Source organism: Prinia subflava, chromosome 10 (genome assembly GCF_021018805.1).
Source record: "Prinia subflava isolate CZ2003 ecotype Zambia chromosome 10, Cam_Psub_1.2, whole genome shotgun sequence".
NCBI classification, from domain to species: Eukaryota; Metazoa; Chordata; class Aves; order Passeriformes; family Cisticolidae; genus Prinia; species Prinia subflava.
Genome location: NC_086256.1, coordinates 17,200,842 through 17,218,508, shown reverse-complemented (window position 1 = coordinate 17,218,508; position 17,667 = coordinate 17,200,842). Strand labels below are relative to the sequence as shown.

General features: G+C 40.8%; 1 protein-coding gene across 10 annotated transcripts in view; it reads right to left on the bottom strand.

Annotated features, from left to right (window-relative positions):
- Positions 1-17,667, bottom strand: part of SLC44A3 (solute carrier family 44 member 3) — a 76,490-nt gene that overhangs the window by 16,633 nt on the left and 42,190 nt on the right. For 9 of the 10 annotated variants that reach the window (XR_010081471.1, XR_010081472.1, XM_063407549.1 and 6 more), the window contains 8 exons: positions 16,818-16,960; positions 16,235-16,371; positions 14,651-14,744; positions 13,069-13,238; positions 12,445-12,534; positions 11,701-11,825; positions 9,834-10,020; positions 2,901-3,066 (listed from right to left, as the gene is read on the bottom strand). Coding sequence is in view for 8 of the 10 variants with exons in the window: in XM_063407549.1 (XP_063263619.1) it covers positions 2,901-3,066; positions 9,834-10,020; positions 11,701-11,825; positions 12,445-12,534; positions 13,069-13,238; positions 14,651-14,744; positions 16,235-16,371; positions 16,818-16,960 (1,112 nt within the window). In the remaining 2 variants the exon portion in view is untranslated. The remainder of the gene's footprint in view (positions 1-2,900; positions 3,067-9,833; positions 10,021-11,700; positions 11,826-12,444; positions 12,535-13,068; positions 13,239-14,650; positions 14,745-16,234; positions 16,372-16,817; positions 16,961-17,667) is intronic. The other variant, XM_063407551.1, reaches the window with a different exon arrangement.

The window sequence follows — 17,667 nt, the reverse complement described above, 5'->3', positions numbered from 1 at the left end:
GTTCATCTCTCAATGACTTTGGTGCTCATCCATAAACCTTCACTTTTGACTTACTGGGAGATGTATTTCACTTCTCTTGGGAACTGTGGTACTGAACACCTTAGCCAGGTAGATAATCCCAATCCTTAATTTCAAATCTGTGCACTGATATATGTGCCCTGGAGCTACTAAAGAAGCTCAGACAAGGACAGGACAGTGGTGCCTGTGACATGGGTCGAGTTACCATATCACCTTCCTTTACTCCCAGAGAGGGGAAAGGCTCATCTCCCTGCAAAGGTAAATAAATACATAACACCAAAGCACACCAAGGTGAGAATAAACCCTCATGTAAAACAGCAGTTGTAACAAAGAAGGTTTCTTAAAAGACCAAGCCCTTTTCACCAGTTGTGAAATGTAATTATTAAGCAAAAATTCTAAATATTTATATTAAATTAATGAAATATTTTGTGAATTCATGTTTCATCTAAAATAAAAGAAGGCAAAATCCATTTTCAGTCGTGCTATTACAGGCCAAATATATGTAAGTTGTAAAGCTAATCCAGGTAAAATGACCCCCTGCCCACCCCATTTTCAACTCAGCTGTGGTTGTGGGTCATGCAGAGTGTGGCTGAGTGTGCTGTGGAAGGAGATTTCCGCTTGGAAAGGCCATGCCATTTCCTCAGAGCACTTACAGGACAAGAAGAAAGCCTGTCTGTAAGATCCCATAAACAAACTCTTGTGACATGCCTTTATGATGCTGCCCCAGGGAATACATTAAAAACACACAGCAGACAAGCTCAGAGTTGCTGGAACAGCTCAAGATAACCCTTGCCCTTGCTGGTGTGGCTGCTCCTGCAGCTAACCACGCTCTCCCCATTGCTGCACTGCTCTGCATCTCTGTGGATCTGTGCCTAAAGGCCAGGACAAGGGATTACCACCACAGAAAAGCTGCATCTGCCCTTGCAAACACAGCTCTCTCAACACAGTACAGGTCACCTGGCAAGCAAGAGGAGAGCTCAGTGGTATTGTACAAAATGATAGCAATACAATTGGGAGCAGGAACCTTCTGTACTTGGCAGCCAGTTCCTGCAATGGTAAAAAATAGCTGGAAGGCGGAAGCCCCTAGCAGAGCAGTAAATGTCATCACAGCAGTTTCTACAGGTGCTTCCCTGCTCTGTATGAACAAGATATGGACAGTGCCTTTGCCTTGGGGATTTATGTGGTGTACTGAACCAAAATGCACTGTAGCACACAGCCCAGGAACTCAGCAGAACTACCTTACTTCTCAGGAACTCAGCAGAACTACCTAACTGTCCTGTGCTTTCTCAAGCCAATTCAAACAAACCTTTACTGTCTCAGCATTCAGCTGCTAAAACTGAGGTGCATCAATGTGCTTACAAGAGAAGAGCAGCTTGCTATCCACAGCAGCACAGCTGTGGGAGCTCCAGAGCTTCAGTAGGAAAAAAAGAGATGACATCAGAAATGAGAGTTCTTCCCTTTTCAGGTCCTATTACAGCATGTAAAATAGAAGGGTGAGACTATGTCACTCTTTCAAAAAGATTGCAACCTTTATAAAAGCAACAATTTAGGTTTTATTTGCTCTTACCTAAGCACTATTTAAGTGGCACAGCTGTTGTGTAGTTAATTCTCTCAGGGTCAGGCTCCTGATACACGTGTTAAACCTTGTCCTGCCTTGGCTTTTAGCATGGGCTGATGAAACACTGCTCAAACCAGGGGTGGCCACTGGCAGTTCCCAGATCTTCCAGCTGTGCTTTGGCTGGAACAGCACAGCTCCATCGGCTGCTGCGGGAAAACCCCATGGAGCCCGTCCCACAAGCAGAGCCTGTGCTGGTGTCCCTGCTGGGCAGTGGGGACCTTCCAGCAGCAGCCTCTTGATCAGTAACACCCAAGGATGCATTCTGGAGACCATCCACAGAACCTGCTCCCTAAGCTTTGGAGAAGGACAAAGCCATCCTGGGCAGCCACCACCAGTGCTCCAAGGGCCCCAGGCTCCCCACCTCAGTCTCACATCTCCTTCCTCAAGGGTTAATCTTTCAATAAATTGAGGTTATTATGATATTCCTCTAATACAAAATGAAGAAATGCATTAAAATGACAGAGTTTTTCACACAAAATCTCATCACTGGCCATAGAAGAGCAGAGCACTGAGGATGACAGAGCTCATAAAATACTCATAAGGATTTTTTTATCAGGAAAATGCTCTCTCTCCATTGTCAAAAAACTCAACAACATATTTTGAGATTTAAATCTTCCCCTGCAATGAGTGCATAAACACAATTTAATTTCATTTTACTTTTCCTCACTTCCTCCACATTTACATTCCAGGGTATACAACATTCAAGGAAGTTTGTTTGCACATGTCTAAACACTTTACAGTGTTAGAACTTATAGTTTTTTTATGTTTATAGTTAACTGAAAATATCTGCTCAGAATGAAAAAAATGTATTAGACCAGCAGTTATGCAGGTTACTCCATAACAAATGGAATCCCAGAGCAGGGATGAACACTTACAAAGAGGTCAAACTGCCCATGAATACATGAAATTACCAAGGAACAATATGTTGCTTTTCATTTGGAGCTAATACAGTCTCCTGGAAAAGGGTGCAGTGCAGCCTGTGCCTTCAGAATGGTAATTCCCCCAGAGCCAACAGAGCTCTAATGGATTACATCAAGGCCCAGTTTGGCCCAGCATCTCCACCAGCAGGGGTGAGTCACATGATTATCATGCACATTGTAAAATCTTACTCAAAATCTTGCAACAAGCAACATTATTTTATAGTAAATTGTATTTCAGATATTGACATAAATAGCAGTCTAATTGAGATTACTTCTCCTAGAAAAATATTGAAAGTAAATGCTGGAAAATCCCCAAAACTATCAAGGGGAAATTCTGCACTCACCTGTTGAAATAACAAGTAACCACTGCCCCAGCAATCACCATCTGCTGACAGGCAAGAATGAATTCACTAGTCCAGATAAGGCCAATGAAATGATACCATGCCATGTAGCAAATTCCAGACAGAGCTCTGTATTCCACTTGTCCTCCTGAAGTGGACTGTGCAGTACCTGAGGTTGGGATTACACACACCATTGTATCATTATAACATGCCAGACAAGGGGGAAAGGGGAAGGGGGAACAGGGACATGTAAAGTACATGGAAGTGCTTCTGCTCATGTTCTCTTAACCTCTCTTCAGTAAAGTTACAAAAAAAAAAAAAAAAAAATTAGATGCTATTTTATTCTGTCCATTCTAACAAAGTTGGAGAAACAACATTTTATAATTCAAATTGGATTTTGAAAAATAAAATCTCACAAAAAGCAAAAGATTATGTTTAAATTGGGATTGAGACACAGCTACCAATAAAGGAAAAAGGAAAGCTACATATTAGTAAAGCTATCTGGGAACTTATTAAAGCTATTATAATTTAAGCTTTAGTACTTCATGTATTCATTTGGTGGCCTTGACAGTGTTAGGTTTACAGATGGACTTGATAATCTTAAAGGTTTTATCCAAGCTAAATGATTCTGTGCTCTCCTACAGGACAATACACCACCTTCAGGTTTAAAACCACCACATATACAAAGCTATCTAGGAAATGCTTCCTTTCTGGCCTGTTTTTCTACAGCCACAGAATTATTCCTCAACAATAACTAAAAATAGAAACAGTAAAGATTTGTTTCAGCAATACCATCAGGTTTAGACGAGCTTTATAAGTTTTCCAAAGCAAGGTCTTTTTGTCTGTAAATTAAGAAAAATATCCCTCTACCCCATAGTAGCACTGCAACATTATTTTAAAGTGCTTTGAAGGATAAAAAATGCTACATGGGTACACAATATACAAACATATGTTCTAGATATTTTCTTTTCTGACAGGTTAACAATATTGGCTGAACAGGCAAGCTCTCTCCAGTGCTGTATGGTTGGTCATGCATAGAAATACTATTGTACTTCCAATATATTCAAATGAATTTTAAGTCTGTGAAGTGCAAGATATTTGATGGTTTTAAAAAGCTACTGCTCAGATCTCTTCTTACAGACTCTCGCTCATTCCTCCCCATCCTGTGCCTCCCTGGTTTTAAGTTTACAAAAGTGAGGGGTTTTTTTATGGGGAGTTTTTCAGGATATAATAATTTACTTAAGTCATTAAAACAAGTGAGGCACTATATAACTCTGAATTTAAGAGATTTTTCATTTCCCATATTTCTTCCAGAGGCTCTAGACTGCCTTTTCCTGCAGCACACACAACTAGACAAATACACACATTATCCATGGCCTACAGCCCTCACTAAGGGAACTCAGGCAAACAAGATGTCAGTGAGATACAAGGTGTCCCACCTCTCCATTTTCATGCAAAGACATTATGCCATTTGGCAGCAGAATTAAGGACATTTTCCACCATACAATCCACCTGAACATTTCTTTTTCCAAAACAGACCTTTTCAGGCTTTGTTTCCGTAGTGTTGTCATGAGGACTGATAAATGTACATATGGCAAGTTAATTCTGTTTGCTTTTTATCAGCCTACTGAAATAACGACCTGCAGTAACAACAGTAATGGCTTTGTCTTTCCTGGACAGCCTTATATTTGTGCATGTGCACAGTGCTGTGCTCAGCTGCACAGAAATCAGGCAGAGCCACCTGTGAGTTCACCTTTGATCACCTTGCTGGTCAGGTATGGTAAACCAGTTTTGTTACTTCACAAAAGTCTGTTTAATGATATAAATGTCTCTATCTGATTCCCTGTCTTCTGGGCCTACCAGACATGCATAATTTTGTCAACAGAACTACATGCAAGGCTATTTTTCTATATCAGCATCTCAGATAAACTTTAAAGCTATCCTAGATGACCTGTCAAGAAAAGTGTATCATTTTCCTCATCACTGTACTATGATCTCTGTTCATACAAACTAAACTTTTTCAACAAGCCCTAAAATACAGTTTAATCTGTCAATAGAATATTTTTCTTCAACTACACAATCATGAATCTTCCCAGTGTACCATACACTCTTACTGATAACATTGACAACTCAGTAAAGAACTGAAGTGCCTACATCTGAATCACCAAATCTGGAAGCCTTTGATCAGTACAAGTGTTGATCTGCTGCCAATACTTCAAAAGAAGTGATGGTAACAATGCAAACAGGCACAAGTGTTTGCAGCAGAAGCCAGGAGAATTTCTCCGTGGGACTCACAGCCCAGTGCAGCTCTGGCAGCCAGCACAGCAGTGCAATGAGGCACCAGTCAGTGCTGGGGGTGTGCAGCACCTTCAGCTGCATTTTGGGACTGCCTGACTTAGGCCAGATGTCCTTACCCAGCAGCTGCTGCTGCTGTGAGGTTTTGCTGATGTCTGCAGCAACAGGCGGCTGCAAGAGACAAAAATTCCCGGGAAATGTAGTCCAGCAATTTCCTTATCACAAACAAAGAGCCACTGACAAGAAAATACTGACAGCCTGTTTATCAGTTCCTGTTAACATGAAAATATGTTGTGCTCCTCCCACTGCCAAGTGAGGAAAGGTTCTGGACTCATACACTGAATCTTAGTACTTCCTGCAACAGAATTTGTTTTGTTATCTTATATAGTGTTTTTTCGTGTAAAAGTATTTACAGGTAAGCTACCTGACTGTAATTGGAATGCCAAGGCCCCTGCAGGAAATACATTTTTATTGCTCATTTTGCTGCTGCACAGCTTTATGTGGCAGTTCTGTTGCTTGTAGGATGCACCTCATTACACAAAAAATCACACCACCTTCTCATCCTACATCCACAGTATTTACATCATATGGACCTCACAGTTCCTGCACTCTGGAAGGCTGAAAGTCATGCTCTGCTATGCCACACGGCAGGTTCAGCTCTGCAGTGAAATACCCACGAATTAGCAAGCAATAAAACTCAATAACCCTAAGACATATCAGCTTTTCCAAAGAACAGCTGAATTCCATTCCTAGCCAGCTAATGGTTCTAACTGGTGCCACTGCTTGTGCTACCTAAACTCTCATGAAGTCTTGGCATTTCTCCTAGTTTTCTAGGTCTGGAATTCGCTCAGGCTCTGCTGCTCTGGCAGATTCTGAATTATCAAGGTACTTAGGCAGGTGCCTACCCTAAAATGTGTAAGTAGTCCCACAGATTTTAATAGGATTATCCACATGTTTCAAATTAGTTGTGTGCATAAGCACCTTTCAAGTGCAGGCTATAGCTTTCTATAGCTCCCAAGAAGTTAGGGTTTTTTCTCGCAGTAACACTGACTTTTGGAGGAGATGTAAATAAGGTGCCTGTGTGGTCACATAATGATCAGGTGCACCACAGCTGAAGCGAGGATCAAGTGCTCCAGAACCACTGAGATGCAGAGACACCATAAATACTGTGTAACTAGAGCAGAGTCAAGGAAAATGTTAAAAGCAGGTGCAGCACAGCAGCAAGCCAATTTCATTTACCCATCTTTCTCTATTAGACAAAAGACTAGTGTCTTCGTAAACATTTCAATTTTTTAAGCTTTCTTGGTATATTTCCATTTAAAATACAGGCTGCACAGTCCCAGAAAATGTATTTGGGAGAAGAAAATGTCGAAGTGTCAAACCCAAGAAAATCACCACCTGTATTTTACAAGCTGAATCCTAGACAGGCAACAATTTGTCAATGAGGAAAACAAACTGCTCTGTAAAAGAAAGCATATCTTTGGAGATATTCGGAGAAGTACTCTCAAGTGGTGCAAAAAGTCCCCAAAACTCAAAATAAAAAGAAATGTCTTACAGGACAATTGTAGAAAACTAATTAATAATACAAAGGTGTCCTGTCAGTGCATTGTCAGCCGTACAGTACCACATGCACTTGTCATTACAGAAGTGTGGGTATGTGATCTTAGAACAGCAGAACAACCCCCAGCTCATCTGATGGCGAGCTGCTTCAACACACAGCATTTCAGAGGGCTCATACTTGGGTTGGAAACTTGAAAACCACCTAGCGGAATGTTCTCAATACCAAATCTCGTTGGTATCTCGTTTGAGCGTTCGTCGTCCAAGATCTGAACTACAGAACACATCTGAGGCAGAGCAGGGGGCTGGAAACGCAAGCAGCAGCGCTGCCGGCAGGCCCGTCACAGCCTGAGAGCCGCCAGGCCCCGCCAGGCCCAGCCGAGCAGCGCCGCTGCGGCCTTTGTGTGCTCGCCCCGCCCGCGGCCCCTGAGCGCTCCGCGGGCTGCCGCGGCCCCTGGCGGCGCCCCGCCACACTGCCGCCGTGGGCACGGCACCCACGGCACCCACAGCACCCACACAGCACCCACACAGCACCCAACCCAGCCAGAGACACCACCGGACACAGAGCGGCACTTCCCCCCGCCACACTGCCGCCGTGGGCACGGCACCCACAGCACCCACGGCACCCCCGGCACCCACGGCACTCACGGAACTCACGGCACCCACAGCACCCATAGCACCCACGGCACACACGGCACCCACACGGCACTCACGGCACCCACGGCACCCACGGCACACACGGCACTCACGGCACCCACGGCACTCACGGCACTCACGGAACCCAAGGCACACACGGCACACACGGCACCCACGGCGCACCCACAGCGCACCCACACGGCACCCACACGGCACCCACACGGCACCCACACGGCACCCACACGGCACCCACACGGCACCCACACGGCACCCACGGCACACACCGCACTCACGGCACACACAGCACCCAACCCAGCCAGAGACACCACCGCACACAGAGCGGCACCTTCCCGTCTGCATTCATGTTTAGTTTTAACTAATAAGTGGTTTGGGTTATTCACCAAAATGCATGCGTACTCTTCTAAACATTAACATGCTTCTAACAGGAGCATCTGATAAGGACTGACATCTGCACTAAAAATGCCTTGCCAGAATATCTTCATCAAAACCTATCTTTTACTAGATTGCTTATATAAGCAATATATTGACAGTTAAGTGCCTGGAAATGACCTTTTCTTCTTATGCTAAATCTGAGAAAAGTCAATACTTTCAAGTCTGAGACTTTATCATCACTCTGCTGTGCAGCAAGCTTATGCTGCCCTCTGTACTGTACTGTTTGCATCACTTGCTGGAAACATCAGCATTTCTATTAAACTAGAGAGAAGGCAAAATTTAAAATACCTTTGAGTCAGGAGTTGTGTGCTGCACTATGAATTTAACAGCAAGTCATAAACTGTTTGAATCCTACTCTCCAAGAAGGCAGAGGGGAAGGAAAAAAAAAAAAAGTTGAATGAAAATGCCTATCAGGAAACACAGAATATAACCAATGAAGAAACATGGAATAACATGGAAAAAAGCATGAAAAGCCTTTCAAAAGCAGTTTTCATTGAGTTTTACTCCCCTGTGAATATATGTGGAATTTGCTTTTGGTTTTAATGTGCAAGTCACTATTTTCCTGCAAAGTCGATAAAAGCACACAGACATTTGGCTATGTTAGGTCTGACCCTTTTGCAGGAAAAGCCAGTTAGCAGCTGCTTCAAGCAGCCACTCCTGACAGACAGGAGCTACTCAAGGCAGCAGAAACAGAGACTGGCAAATCTGCATGACTCTCCAATGAAAGCTGGAGGGAAGCAGTTCCCAGTCCAGTCTAAGCAGTGGGTGAGATTTGAATGCCAGCATGGACTCAGACAGCTTCTCATGTTAGAAGTGAATTGGTCTCTCTCTAAGAGCCAGAATCAACTGAGATGGAAGCGGTTGTGATGGAAGAGGAGTGAGGTACCTGATCCATAGAGGTAGGGAGCCATAGAGGGAGCCAGCTTTGCCAAATGGGCTCAGCTATGGAAAGGCTGGAGGCTTTCCCGGCCCAGCAGAGATCTCTAAGCCTGTCCTAAGAAGTTACTGCAGCCACCATCTCAAGCTGTGGTGGAAACACAAAGTAAAACCATAACAAACAAGCATTTGAAAAATTAGGCTGCATTTGGTTTCCCACACAGCAATCACTGTCAAGTTTCTGACAAGAGAAAACCCATAAACAACAGTCTTTGTCCACATTAATTCTTCATCAGCTTTAACCCAAAGAATAACAATTTGCTCCTGACAGTGGCCCTAGAAGTTTAAAATTAAAAAATACCAGTCCCCAAATCCTAATGCTTTCATGGACAGAGGCTGATGTGTACATGAGGAGTTATCCCCAGAGCTACACAGAGTTTAGCTTCACTTCTTTGGGTAATGTTCCACAGAAGGACTACATCTCTCACTTGGGTGGCATGGTGCTGGGCCAAGGGACAGCATCCAAATTACCCTGGTTCAATCAGTGACAGTGGTAAAACAGTAATACAGTTTCAGTAATACCATTTCCATACTAAAAATCTGTTCTGCCAGATCTTTCATAGTGCTTCACTCTTTCCACAGAGCACCTCCTCTGCAACTGCAAGAACCACTGGATTAATCTAAATACTCTTGGCAGTAGTCCAAATGATAGCAATTGTCACTGAACTACTGCTCTGAAGCAATGCTCTGCCTCTGTGACAATTTAACACTGTTTATAGTCAGAGGAGACTAATGCCCTCATTTTGTAACAATTGCACTAAAAGCTGTCTCCTCCTTCTTTTTACTTTCCTCATTTAAGTACACCAAACATATCTTGTACCTACCATCATCTCTGAGCAAATAAATGAGAAAGAACAAAACTCAAGTTCACATATGGAAGCAAAAGGGCAATGTAGAAGACTCCAACAAGTGGGAAATAAAATAAAAATAACAAGTAACTCAGCTGTGTAACAATGCTAGCCCACATTTTGTACACCATCACCAAGAGGTTCCATATTTAAGAAGAGAATTTAGGAAATGGATAGCACTCAGTCAAAACCACAAAAAGCATACACTTACCTGCAGTTCCTAAGCTAAGTAGTACAGCAACCCAAAATACCCAGAACACAATGAGAATCAGAAAGGTCCAGAGTGGTTGGAAGAGGAGGAAAGGAATTCTGCCAATGATTTTACCAACAATTCGAAAGAGTTGTACAGCAAACTGAAGCCTCTTTCTTAGTACAAATATAAGGGAGAGCAGAATAACCTGTTACAGGAAATAAAAAGACAAATTGTTGGGGGTTTTACCTCAAGAAAATTATCAGAGTTGTGAAATGTGGGATCAAAGGATACAGATTTCACAAAGACATGACAGCAAAGCAATTTATACAATCTTACTTCACATTAGAAAATCCTGCTGAAACACTGCCTATATTCTCAAAGAGCCTGTGGATTAAAATCTGGTTTCCTGCAGTAGTTGCTGCTGGTTTTTTAAACAAAATAGGATTCATAAAACTTTAATTCATCTAATGGAAACAGTCTGTTTTGCTTTATAGCAAACATAAATGTACATAGCACACTACACATTACTTTCACATAGCCTGCATGTCATGAACTTTTAAACTTTCTTTCTACTCAGGTCAGCTTGCCACTGTTCACTTTTAAAATGGTAGGAGAACCAATCCTTTCCTGCAGTCCACAACCAAACAAGTTTGAGAGATATGTATATATGGGAGCAAAGCAGACATAAAATGAAAACTTATTTAAATAAATTCTTGTCTTCCCAAAGTAAAAAACCCAACCTGCCAATAACAAAACCCCAAGTCAAAAAGCCCACAATATCCCCAGCTCTTTGTATGTGACAAGGAACTATGAACAGCAATTAAAAGAGAGGTTGATATCTTTAAAACAATAAATCCAACCAGTGACAGTTGCTTCACTAGTTTTCTTGCCGGCTCTAGAAAGAAGCCACCAGCTCTGAAGAGAAGCATAACCTGCAGCAGTGGATGTTCCCATAGTTCTGCAAACAACAAACAGTTGTACTGGAACACACAAGCATTCAAAGAAACTTTTTCTTACCTCTTTAGTATCAGCAGATGTAGAAAGATCATAACTTACAGAGGATACAAAAAAAATTTGATCTGTGACACATTTGTATTTGTCACTGTAACCTGTCAGACTGTTCATATCTGTCAAACTCCATATGGATCTTACTCATCTCTAAGACAACAGGACAATCACTTTGACAAATGTCTCATGAAGTACAAATTGACTGTACCCTCAAATTGAACAATGGCTCCTTCTAACATTGCAACATCAGAGTGAAAAAAATCACGTAAGAAGTTGCAAGCCACACTCAGATTTTCTGTTGTAAAACAAGGTCAGTGAGAGAAAAACAGAATTTAACCCCATAACTTGAGGTCTAGGCACCACTGTCTGTGTTTCACTGCCCCTTTCATTGTCTAAAAGAACTGCCACTCCTTTCTCTTGGGAAAGGAGTGGGGATATCTCAGTGGGATAAATCTGCAGATCTCATGTTCATTCTCAGCCAGGGCCCCTGTGTTTATTCAACATGATCTTCCAGTGAGCTGATGCAGAATAAAATGGGGATGGAACACAATCCTTGCATTTTTACACCAACAGCACTAACACTGTACAGGTTTGAAGTATGGCAAAGCTGACAAGTTTTACAATGAAGATACTAAATTATTTTCGTAGTTTTGATGGGAGCCTAAAAATGTAGTTGGAATTAGGGATCTTTAAGGGCCCTTCCAACCCAACCATCCTATGATTTTATGATTATATTTGAATGAGTGTAAGAAGATCTTAGAATTTATTCTCATTTTCCAATTTGAAAATAATTAGGAATTATTTTTACTGTTGCAGAATCACTGTAATTCAAGTTTTCAAGTTACAGCCTCTGCCATTAGGGTAAAATGCTACTTACAGTAACTATTGTTGAGAAGATGGCATATCCAAGAAGGAACTTCACATTTTCCTTTTCTGTTTCCAGTTCAGTGCTGGGATCATTCCTGTAGTCGTAGTGGAGCCACCAGAGAACACCTGAGACAACTGAGCAGAGCAGCGCAGCATGAGGCGGGCAGGGCGCGCTGCTGCTGGCAGGCTGATCCCTGCCTGCCTCCCTGCCCCTCTCCCGCCCTCCCCTAACCACACTCAGCTCGGGAATGCTGTCACTTAGCAAAGGGAGGCACAGCATCAGCGAGCACAGAGAAACTTCCCATGGCCTGTCAGTCTGAGGTAAAACCACAGCAGAACATTGGGATTTCTTGCAGTTATCCTAAGGCTCAGGCATGTAATTTCATTGTGGAGATACAAAGCTGACTTTCATGGAATGACAAGCTTTAGCCAGACACATTCCTATGGTTCTCCCTTCCTAAAGCAGGCAGCATAACAGTCCACTAAGCATTCTTTGAAACAGTAGCATTTTCATAACTGCATTCATCTGCCAAAAGAAGTGTTGTTTCTAGGCATCTATAAAACAATAAACATCACCATCATCCTAACACTCAGCAGCTGGAGCAGCACAGCCAGACCTCGACAGCAAAAGGCAGGCAGGCCTCAGCTTGGAAATGACTGTGGTTAGCTGAAGGTTTCTGAAGATGATCATAGAAACAAAGGATAGCTGCTTATTCAGCTGCTAATCCCTCAGTGAAACAGTAAATATACTTACACAACAACCCAAATACAACCAGTGCAATCAGAGTATGGACGAGGACGGTCTGAATGAATCTGAAGGCTAAAACCAGTACCAAAGAGAAGGCTGAAAAATACATAAAATAAGGTTCAGTGTTACAACCCTTTTTGTTTAAAATATAGATTTAGGGTTCTTGTAGAATTTTGGCTTTTATTTTTAAACAGTAATCTTAAAAGCAACAGCATTTAGTAAAGCTGGCAACCTTTTTAACATTTAAAGCACGCAGTTACCTCTAACTTAAATAATAAGGAACTTATAGCTGATAGATTTTCACCATGGGAAATACCAACTTTTTAATAACATTTTATGTAAGAGTTAAGTTCAAGTATTCATGCTGGTGTCATTTTTTGCATCAACAATTTCTTACAGTCCCCCCAAATGAGGTATATAACCAGGTCATGGAACACAGAATCTGATAGAGATCTGCATTTCACCAGTCTATTAAATGCCTCCTGATAAAACCCGATCATTCTTCCTTAAAAATAACTCTGCGCAGAAAATATGGGGAAAAGTCCACTTTTGAATTAAACATATAGACTTATAAGAAACATTTTAACCTTTTATTGAATATCATAATTCACTTTTTACTTATAACCTTACCTAGTGCAAGGACACTCAGTCCTATCACAGTATCTCTTCCTGCCAATATTCCACTCAGAATTCGGTGAAAAACATCCATTTCATTAACCATACTTATTAGGACAGATGAATATTTGGAATAGCATTCAGGATTTTGTGGAACACATCGATTAAACAATGGAAAGGACTTACTGAAAGGTTAAAAACAAAAGTGGTAAAAAATATTAATTACTGGACAAACAGTTTAAAATCTACAGTGATCCATCCTACCACCTACAGTGATGCTCCTACCACAGAGAGCATTCTGTTACAAAGAGTAGTTTTATGTCTCATCTCCAAAATAAACTCCTAATAGTGTCATGCCTGTGTCATTATACCAGAACAGATCCATTCAAGATCAGCCTGGGGAAAGAAATTAATAACTCTCATTAACTATCACCATCAGCACATGGCTCTTATTCCCATTCTAGTTTGGCTTCACCTGCTTTGCTCCCATGTGTTTATGTAAAAACAAAGTTCATGCTAACATAGCTGTAACCTATGCTGCTGTAGGTAATTCTAGATCACAAACACTTTGTATTGTTTTTATGATATTTAAACATTCTAAAAGACACACCAAATCAATGCTCACAAGGTACAAGTAACGGCACCAAATATTTATACAAAGTTATCTGGCACCCCCAGCCAAGCTTCTTGCATATATTTACTGTCCCACTTTGGCAGTGCTGCCTTAGAACAGTCAATGGCTTAGAACAGTTATATTCACACCTGAAAAGGACAGGTTTTGTTATCAACAATTAAAAATTTCACTAACTAGCTCTGCTTCTACTAGGTAATATTACTCTGCAAGATGAATAACTTTGCTGAGTTCCTTGACAAACTGAAAAAGGCCTGAAAAATAAAGTTGAGGAAATAAGTGAAACATGACATATTTTTCATCAATGTACATGCAGTCCTTTGATCTACTGTATGTAATACTTTTACATGTCTTCTGCTCTCCTCTCTTCACTTTGTTCTTCCATTTTCTGCTGTTCAGGAGACAAGTTAGCTCTGCAAACACAGAGATTCCAATTCTCTGCTGTATTTTCATGACAGTGGAAATAGTGTATTTTCACAGTGGAACTTAAAATCATGGATTTAAGAATTTTGACTCACAAATACCAGATTTGACAAAGACAGCAACATCCACAGATCTGTGCTTCGAGCCATCTGGCTATAAAATTACTCAGATGGAAATTTCTGGGCTCAGGAGAAGAAGCAAGGCTGAAGACCACATCCTTGGCATTGAGGGAGAAAGCAGAAGTCTGTGCAGGAGCTAAGTTGTTCCTCATGTGGAGTGCTTTTTCCTAATTTGGAGGGGGAAAATTCTCTAAAGAGTAGAGGAATGGAAGGAATGCAGTCTTTGTTTATTCTGTGGGACAGGACACTGGCATGGTCACAGGCACATAAAAGAACTTGTAAGGATACGTGGACAAAAATAAATAAACAAAGCAAAACCATCCTGACTGTGAAGCATCGAGCCAAATACGAAATCTGAGAAAGTAACAATCCATAAGAAGCTGTTTGGACTCAAGGAGGTTGTAAAGTACCCAGTCATTCTTACCTTGGTGGAACTGGCAGTGTGGGACACAGTTGAGCTGCCTTTGGATTTAGTGTGTAACTGGAAACATTCAGGTTGTAAACACAAAGAAAAGAACCTAAAAAATAAAATAAAAAAAAAAAGTAACTTAAGATTAGTAAAAAATGGAGAGAAAAAACAAACTAACACATTTGTTTGCACTTCTGATTTGATCCCTCAGCAGACCATTTTCATCCCTGATATTCCAGTGTGAATGTGAATAACAAATTAGGTAGTTGAGTAAATCTAAACCAATCTCTGCAGAATCTTTGCCTTCTAGACCTAGCTACAGTTACCACTTATGTTCCTGGAGGGCATGCAGAGTTTGTTCCACAGTGCCATACTTGGCTGTTAATCCTTCCTTACTAGGATAAGAGGAAAACCCGAAACGATGGAAGCCATAACAGAACTAGGCCCTCCTGAGGTAGAATAGAATATATATATATATATATATACACATATATATATATATATATATATATATATATATATATATATACCTCCAAAAACCTAACTTGTGCTGGGATCTAGGTGAAATATTACCAGGTACTCTGCCAACAACACTCTGCTCCATTAGACAGCACTTCAGGGAAATAAAGGCTGCATACATTCAAGCCATTCAAAATGCAAGACCTCTCCCTGCCTTGACAAAAACATGAAAGCAGTTTTAGCTGGAATTTGATGTAATTATGTTTAGTTAGACTGAAAATACTTATATAATCTTACAGGTATTTACGGCTTTCTGCACATACAAAATTATGTCAAAGGACACCAAAATTAAATCGAAACAAATATTGTCAATTCAAATAGCAATCTCTGCCAAATAAAACATCAAAACCAAAAAAGAATGGGATACTGACCTCCAAAAAAATAGCCATTAATATTCATATGGCCTGAAGTTTATACACACCCCATGAAATAAGGCTTGGGCTACAGATTATTTTATTTACAGGTAGGACATGAATAAACTGGAGCCTCTTTGAAACAACAGCTACTTCTGACAGCATTTTCATCTTGAACACCAAAATCAAATAAAATTTCTAGGTGTGTCCTGGTTTTTCTGGGAAGTGAGTGGCTGTGTGGTACTTTGTTGCCAGCTGGGGTTAAACTACAACAAAATGGAATAGCAGACTTTGGGGTCTGATGTCTAGAGGGATAAATCCACTTGCATCTTCATAGAATTAATAATTCCACTACAGTTTTAATTACATTTAGAGGAACCACTTGGACAAGAGTCTCAAACAGCATATGAACTGTGGTTACCTACTAGCACCCCCACCAAACTTCATTAGTTCATTCTCACCAGTAGTTTTCTGCTAGATAATCTCAGCATTGTGCAGAAATTATTGAACAACTTTCTAATTTGTATAAGAGAGCTGTAACATTTCTAGAAACGATGATTTTGAAATAAAGCAGAAACAAGACATTTTATTTTCTGTTACCATGAACTGTTCAGGAAATTAATGGTAAGATATGACTCTCTAGTGTAAGAAACACAATAAAAATGAAGTGGAAGCTGCTCAACTGTTCTACAGATACACTAAGGTACTCATATTCCCCGTGGCACACCATTATTCCTTGCAAAACTCTGGAGATCTTCCAAAGAGTTGAGTTGCTGTTGTGGACAACTTGACACGCACAAGGAAAGTGAACTGATTTTGAGGCTTTGTATTTCCAGGCTGCATGAATTCAGAAAGAACACATACCTAGAAAGAAAAGAAGATCCTCTTCTCAAAAAACAAGCTTTCTTGGTTTTTTATAAGTTTAAATTTTGAACCTTCTTTCCATCTTTTTAAAGTGCTACAAAGCAAGGGAAACTTTTTCCAAAGGAGTCAGTGGAATGACTGGGAACTGCAATGTGCAAAGCCCTTGAGTAGAAAGATTTGCTCTATAGAATGACTGCCTGTTTGGCGGACGTCTCATTTAAGATCCTCTTTAAGAAGGCAGCTGCATAAAGCATAACGATGCAACACATTTGCTAATTCTATCTTAACTTCTTAATTTCACTCACTCTTTTTGCACTATTCCCACCTTTTTTGCCTTTCAATACAACAGTGTATAGATACGCAGATGTATATGACTGACAGCTAGATGTGTATTTTACTAAGTTCTCAAACATTTGATTTATTTAGACATTATCTGATGTACTTACTTTTTATTAGTCATGTCCAATCCAGAAAGATTTGCCCCTTCTACAGGAGTGTTCTTTCGACCACATATGTTCCCAAAGCTGTCATATCCAAGCACAAGCCTTTCTGCAGCACCAGCCACCACAGCATAGCCACTTATAAACATCTGTTAAAATATTTTTTAAATGTGAAAGCATGCTACCATAGTTTTTTCTTCCAACTCAATGAATATTCCTTTAAAGTCATACATTTTTTCCTTCTAGTTGCAAACAGTTAAATCTAAAATTCATCCCTCTGCACAAGGCCAGAGGAAGTCATATGGGCAAGTTTAGCCCTTTTGCTTCCTTAGGGCTTTTCTTCATCTATTGTTGGAAGTATATAAATTAAGCAGAATAACACAGGAGAAGAAATATAGAGATCCTGATTAAAATAAGAGGAAAGCATTACTAATGTGCTAAGCACTGTCCCTGGTGATGTTCATGTGTGTCATCACTCAAATGGTGATTTTTCATGTGCTCACTGCATCTCATTTCATAGGGTGAACAAGACACACGTCAAGACACACTTGGACAATATAACTGCTGCCATGATGGGCCCTTGAAGCTGCTAGTGAATCTAATCAGAGGTATTTTTAAACACAAAATATATTTAAAATGGAGATTACCTGAAATTTCAGGAAGGAGCACTCTTTAACACATGTGAAAAACGTGGAGAAAGCCACATTGCACACTCAGGTGACATTGCCCTGATCTTTTAGTTGTTCTGCTGTCAGATCAAAGTTCCAGTGGATCATCTTCCTGTAAACTCCAGAGGCAGCTAAGTACCTCTGCTGGCCAAGGAGCAGCAATCCTTAGTCAAAATAAAACACCTTGT